The sequence below is a fragment of the Salmo salar genome, chromosome ssa03 (assembly GCF_905237065.1).
Source record: "Salmo salar chromosome ssa03, Ssal_v3.1, whole genome shotgun sequence".
In the NCBI taxonomy this organism is placed as follows: domain Eukaryota; kingdom Metazoa; phylum Chordata; class Actinopteri; order Salmoniformes; family Salmonidae; genus Salmo; species Salmo salar.
This window is the reverse complement of record NC_059444.1, coordinates 84,230,431-84,236,904: the sequence shown is the minus strand read 5'-3', so window position 1 is coordinate 84,236,904 and position 6,474 is coordinate 84,230,431. Positions and strand designations below refer to the sequence as shown.

At 50.2% G+C, this 6,474-nt stretch overlaps 1 protein-coding gene across 2 annotated transcripts in view; it reads right to left on the bottom strand.

Annotated features, from left to right (window-relative positions):
* LOC106593499 (phospholipid-transporting ATPase ABCA3) overlaps nucleotides 1-6,474 on the bottom strand; it is a 112,316-nt gene that overhangs the window by 26,298 nt on the left and 79,544 nt on the right. For both annotated transcript variants that reach the window (XM_045715660.1, XM_045715661.1), the window contains exons 19-25: nucleotides 5,938-6,244; nucleotides 5,457-5,730; nucleotides 4,156-4,360; nucleotides 3,686-3,905; nucleotides 2,156-2,314; nucleotides 1,391-1,563; nucleotides 946-1,080 (exon numbers count right to left, since the gene is read on the bottom strand). In XM_045715660.1, coding sequence (XP_045571616.1) covers nucleotides 946-1,080; nucleotides 1,391-1,563; nucleotides 2,156-2,314; nucleotides 3,686-3,905; nucleotides 4,156-4,360; nucleotides 5,457-5,730; nucleotides 5,938-6,244 — 1,473 coding nt within the window. The remainder of the gene's footprint in view (nucleotides 1-945; nucleotides 1,081-1,390; nucleotides 1,564-2,155; nucleotides 2,315-3,685; nucleotides 3,906-4,155; nucleotides 4,361-5,456; nucleotides 5,731-5,937; nucleotides 6,245-6,474) is intronic.

Here is a 6,474-nt window from a genome sequence, read left to right as displayed (position 1 = left end):
GAGATCACTGCTGTATACCTGGAGGGAGGGAGGGAGGGAGGGAGGGAGATCACTGCTGTATACCTGGAGGGAGGGAGGGAGATCACTGCTGTATACCTGGAGGGAGGGAGGGAGATCACTGCTGTATACCTGGAGGGAGGGAGGGAGATCACAGCTGTATACCTGGAGGGAGGGAGGGAGGGAGATCACAGCTGTATACCTGGAGGCAGGGAGGGAGATCACAGCTGTATACCTGGAGGCAGGGAGGGAGATCACAGCTGTATACCTGGAGGCAGGGAGGGAGATCACTGCTGTATACCTGGAGGGAGGGAGGGAGATCACTGCTGTATACCTGGAGGGGAGGGAGGGAGGGAGATCACTGCTGTATACCTGGAGGGAGGGAGGGAGGGAGATCACTGCTGTATACCTGGAGGGAGGGAGGGAGATCACTGCTGTATACCTGGAGGGAGGGAGGGAGATCACTGCTGTAGACCTGGAGGGAGGGAGGGAGATCACTGCTGTATACCTGGAGGGAGGGAGGGAGATCACTGCTGTATAACTGGAGGGAGGGAGGGAGATCACTGCTGTATACCTGGAGGGAGGGAGGGAGATCACTGCTGTATACCTGGAGGGAGGGAGGGAGATCACTGCTGTATACCTGGAGGGAGGGAGGGAGATCACTGCTGTATACCTGGAGGGAGGGAGGGAGATCACTGCTGTATACCTGGAGGGAGGGAGGGAGATCACTGCTGTATACCTGGAGGGAGGGAGGGAGATCACTGCTGTAGAACTGGAGGGAGGGAGATCACTGCTGTAGAACTGGAGGGAGAGAGAGCGCCAGACAGACAGACAGACAGACAGACAGACAGACAGACAGACAGACAGACAGACAGACAGACAGACAGACCCTCACCACTACTAGATGCCTCTGGGAGGGAGACCAGACTAACAGACAGGTTGCTGTACCTTGCTGAGGTCCTGCAGTATGAGTGGGCTCCCCACCATAGACTCTACTATGGGCGAACACTCCAGAACCCTCTTCCTCTCCTCCGCTACGTCCCTGTCCTCCGGCAGTAGGGCCACATCCCCCATCAGAGGCAGCTAGGAGACATACTGACTGTCATTATCAATGAGGTCTTTTTACACTACTGGCATAATACAGCTGTAAGAAATTGCAGCAGGGAACAGTAATGTTGAATTTTGACATGTAGCCAACCACACCAAAATTATACCAGTTTTTCAGAAATCTGAAATTTCTGAATTTGCTCTCGACTACAGCCCTATATAAACAAATGGGGCATTAGTTTAATCTCGCTCAGGGCATCACGTGGGCACATTTTCTGAAAACTCCGCCCACCCGGGGCATGAGGCAGCACCCTATAGTCAACTCTCTGGCCCCTCCCCTTCTGACCTGTTTACGTCTGCTGGCGAGGCGGGTGAGGAAGCGGCGGAGGGTTTTGACACACTGCATCTCGATGATGAAGAGGAGGGTGATGAAGACTACACCCTGCAGGGACAGGGCCACCAGAAAACGCCCCACCCCCGGCTCTGACATGGAGAAGTAGTTCTCCTGGTACGTGATGTCTGGAAGAGGGAGGAGCACCAGTCATGGCTACGAAGGGTTAACTAGAAAATAGCATGACAGGTTCTTCATCATCCTCATTACCATCGTCATAGTTAGAATCCTTCTCATCAACATTATTGTGATCATCATCACAATATTACTACAACTACATATCATGTAACACAGTGGTATTCAAACCTTTTCAGCGGAGCCCATTTTTTATTTTTCGGCAGCATTTCCGGAGACCCATTTTTATTTTATATTTTTTATTCTGGCGCCCCACCCTAAATATAACATCAACCTTAAAATCTGTAAAAAAATATATATATATAAAAAAAAAATCACATCAATAAACAACCTTTTACTCATTACATTTGTATCTCTATCAAAATGAAGAGAACCAATACATATATTTACACAGTAACATTTTATTATTCAAATTATCTTTCTCAATAACATTTGTATATTGTCCCATAAAATAATCCTCTATATTTTTGGTCCCCACCCCCTCCCAAAGAAACTACTAATACAATAGGTATTCCTACTGAACTACAGACACTGTGATACAGCTACAGCTGCTGTCTCCCTGCTGTAGGAGAACACAGTACTCACTCAAAGCACGGCAGAAGGCCGTGGCAATGGGGTTGGAGGTGCAGAAGGTGATGAACTGGTAGTTCTGGTAGAACTGGCTGAAGGACATGCCCAGGCAGTAGTTAGGGAAGAGCAGGAACACCTTGTCCAGGTTACGAGACAGGTCCTGTAGATTTAGCTCTGGGAGGGGGAGAAGAGAGGAGGAGGGGAAACAGGAGACGGAGAGGATGGGAAGAAGAGGAGAGAAGGGGAAACAGGAGGAGGAGAGGATGGGAAGAAGAGGAGAGAAGGGGAAACAGGAGGAGGAGAGGATGGGAAGAAGAGGAGAGAAGGGGAAACAGGAGGAGGAGAGGATGAGAAGAAGAGGAGAGAAGGGGAAACAGGAGGAGGAGAGGATGGGAAGAAGAGGAGAGAAGGGGAAACAGGAGGAGGAGAGGATGGGAAGAAGAGGAGAGAAGGGGAAACAGGAGAAGGAGAGGATGGGAAGAAGAGGAGAGGAGGGGAAACAGGAGGAGGAGAGGATGGGAAGAAGAGGAGGAGGGGAAACAGGAGAAGGAGAGGATGGGAAGAAGAGGAGAGAAGGGGAAACAGGAGGAGGAGAGGATGGGAAGAAGAGGAGAGAAGGGGAAACAGGAGGAGGAGAGGATGAGAAGAAGAGGAGAGAAGGGGAAACAGGAGGAGGAGAGGATGGGAAGAAGAGGAGAGAAGGGGAAACAGGAGGAGGAGAGGATGGGAAGAAGAGGAGAGAAGGGGAAACAGGAGGAGGAGAGGATGAGAAGAAGAGGAGAGAAGGGGAAACAGGAGGAGGAGAGGATGGGAAGAAGAGGAGAGAAGGGGAAACAGGAGGAGGAGAGGATGGGAAGAAGAGGAGAGAAGGGGAAACAGGAGGAGGAGAGGATGGGAAGAAGAGGAGAGAAGGGGAAACAGGAGGAGGAGAGGATGGGAAGAAGAGGAGAGAAGGGGAAACAGGAGGAGGAGAGGATGGGAAGAAGAGGAGAGAAGGGGAAACAGGAGGAGGAGAGGATGGGAAGACGAGGAGAGAAGGGGAAACAGGAGAAGGAGAGGATGAGAAGAAGAGGAGAGAAGGGGAAACAGGAGAAGGAGAGGATGGGAAGAAGAGGAGAGAAGGGGAAACAGGAGAAGGAGAGGAAATGAGATAAGAGAATCAAGGTAAGAGAAAGTCATCAAATGTATTTCCACAGCGTATTTTGCCAGCCTTATCCCCAGTTCTGAAGCAAAGAAGTGCACCAGTGTGCAGTAGGGGTTCGTTCTTTTTCGCTGTTTACTAGCAGAGAAACAGGCTCGAAATCGCCAAATCATAATGATTCCCCATGTAGTTAGAAGTGTAGTCTCTGAGCTGCCTAAAGGTTCAGTGTTCCAGTAGACCTAAGGACTTTTCACACCTCAGAACCAAACTGGGCCAAGATGTGCTTGCTACGCATCCCCACAGTTGCTGGACCATCCTGAAAATATCAGAGGCGGCACAGTTTGGTTTGGGTCGACACGATAGTGTGAAACGCTAGTATCTAGTATCCTGGCCCTGGCTCTCACCTGGGATGGTCATGATGGTGACGGTGAGGAAGGTGGCGGTGCCGCTGATGATGTTGAAGATGGTGAGGCGGGTGTAGGCGGTGGCAGCGGCAGAGAACAGGAAGCTGAGCAGGTACATGAGGGGGATGACGGCCCAGCCATATAGCAGCAGGATTAATAACACATCAACCAGGTGGTTGTCTGCTATGAAGGCCTTGACCCCAAACGCCCGGAACACCACCTGTTGGGAGGGAGTGTTTGGATAGCAGCTAGTTTTCAGTATTCCCCTCCCCACTCATACCATTAACAGACAGTCCTAGCAAAATTCTTGCTTCAGAAATTGCTATTGCTAAGAAACTTACTTTGTTTATTTTGGACCATTTTCATTGAAAACAATCACAGTAATTTACTTAATTGTTACCCAGAAATGATTTGATATTAATATAAAAACAGCTGCATTGGGCCTTTAAGTAAATCCAGATGGTACTGACCAGCATGAGCATGCAGGGCAGGAAGAAGTTGACCAGGTCCCAGAGCAGTGCAGAGAACCAGAAGTTGGAGAGGTAGACGCCGCTGACCTGCTGTACGTGCTTGGACTTGAGTGAACGCTCTGTGACCAGGAGCAGGGCGAAGGTACTGGACAGGGATGCCATGCCATACATCAGGTTGATGGCGATGGCGAAGCCCGTCTGACCTCTGTGTCGAGGAGGGAAGGAGTGAGAGAGGGGGAGGGTTACTATTTAAACAGTCCCTAAACTTTCCATGTGAAAAAAGCAATTTTAATTGAATTGAGAGAGCGAGTGAGAGAGCGAGCGAGACGGAAGAGAGAGAGTGAGCGAGACGGAAGAGAGAGAGCGAGCGAGACGGAAGAGAGGAGGGTAAAAAAAAAAGGCAGGAAGAAAATAAAGAAGGGCATGGAGCTGGGAGGAGTGACAGAAAAAAAGAAAAAAAAGTAAGGGAGGAAGCAAATGATATATTGAGTGGTGAGGTCGGCAGGCAGAGGGGAAAAGGAGGGAGAGAAAGAGATGAGTATCATGAAACAATGAATATCCTGATACCCAGGAGAACATCTTCACCAGACCTCTATCCTCTCATCCTTCTTTCACTCCATCCTTCCTCCCATCAATATACCTTCCCTGACCGAGCCACTACCAATCTCTCTCCATCCTCTCACCTCTAAAAAACACCTCCTGATGAATGGTGGTCAATATCTCCCCCTCAGATTCTAACTTGTTATCAGCCTCTGTTGCTTCCCCATCGATCCAGCCAGACATCCAGCAGGGCCGGGAGCTCATCGACTGGATGTGCATCCCAAATGGCACCCTATTCCCTACATAGTGTACTACTTTTGACCAGAGCCCTATGGGCCATGGTGAAAAGTAGTGCACTCTGTAAGGAATAGGTTGCCATTTGGGAAGTACACTGGTTTAATTGGGGTTTAGTGGCTGTAAGGGATGTGTTGACCACAGGTGTTTAAAGGATAGACAAGAATAAGGACCCAAAACAAGGTGGTTGATGGAAAAGTCAACTTCTATCTAAAAACAATAAGGAAGTTATGGACTGAGTCAGAGTGGCTCATGCAGAGTACCCAACTAAACATTCACTCCTCTTCTCAAATGTGTTCAAGATAACACCTGTGTTCCTTCCATACCCTCGTCTCCTTCTCTCCTCTTTTTTCATCCATTCTCCCTTCCTTTCTTATCCCCTCTTTTCATAACACCCTCTCCACTTCCATACCACCATCCATCCCTCCCTCCCTCCTTCCCCTCCATACTCCCCACTCCCCACTCACTCTGTCAGCTGACTCTGGGCGCTCTCGGAGATGTTGCGGGGCATGGGCATGTTTCCCGTCATAATCGATGCATTGGGCCCTGCCAGCATTTTGAACAGGGTGTTGTCCACCATCATCAGGGCTGTAGCGGCCGTGTGGTAGCCCTGGTTATTGAAGTAGGCCGTGACCTTGACGAACTTCCCCGTGCCGCCGCTGAACGATGCACCCACCACGCAGCGCTCGTTGAATGCCCCGCCCTCCTCCTCGGTCTTGGTGAGCACGTACTCTGTGAAGTCTGAGGAGAAGAAGCAGTGGATAGGGTGGATCAGTAAAGACAAGCCTTTTCCATGGGTGCATCTCTATGGTCTAAAGCCTGAAGTAGCTTCCACCATGCGTGTCTGAGATTGACTACATTGCAGACAACTGCACAGAATCACTGATCTACAAATCACCTTTCATCTCAAATAACTAGTGATCCCTTCCAACATGCTGACACGCTTACCGCTAATATTGACATCCTGGGCTTTCTGGGCAGCCAATTGCGAGGAATACACCTGTGCCAGGGCAATTGCCAGCGGTCCCTTGCCGGGCTCCAGGGCCACGGGCACAGTGGTGGGGCCATAGCGGCCCAGTGCCAGCCTCAGTTGCGGTGAGTCGTGGCGCCCGGGGAAGGTCTTTGCCACCACCAGGGCCAGCACAGTGAACACCAGGGGCACCAGGAACTGGGCCACAATCACCTTCCAGTTCCTCCAGCTATAGAGCGCCCGCTTCAGGAACATGGCATAGAACTGCTGCATGTACAGTCTGGCCTGAGAGAGAGAGAGAGAGAGAGAGAGACACAGACAGACAGACAGACAGACAGACAGACAGACAGACAGACAGACAGACAGACAGACAGACAGACAGACAGACAGACAGACAGACAGACAGACAGACAGACAGACAGACAGACAAAGACAGACAGAAAGAAAAACAGACAAAGACAGACAGAAAGACAGAAAGAGACAGACACACATTATTTCCATATAATCTCTGATTT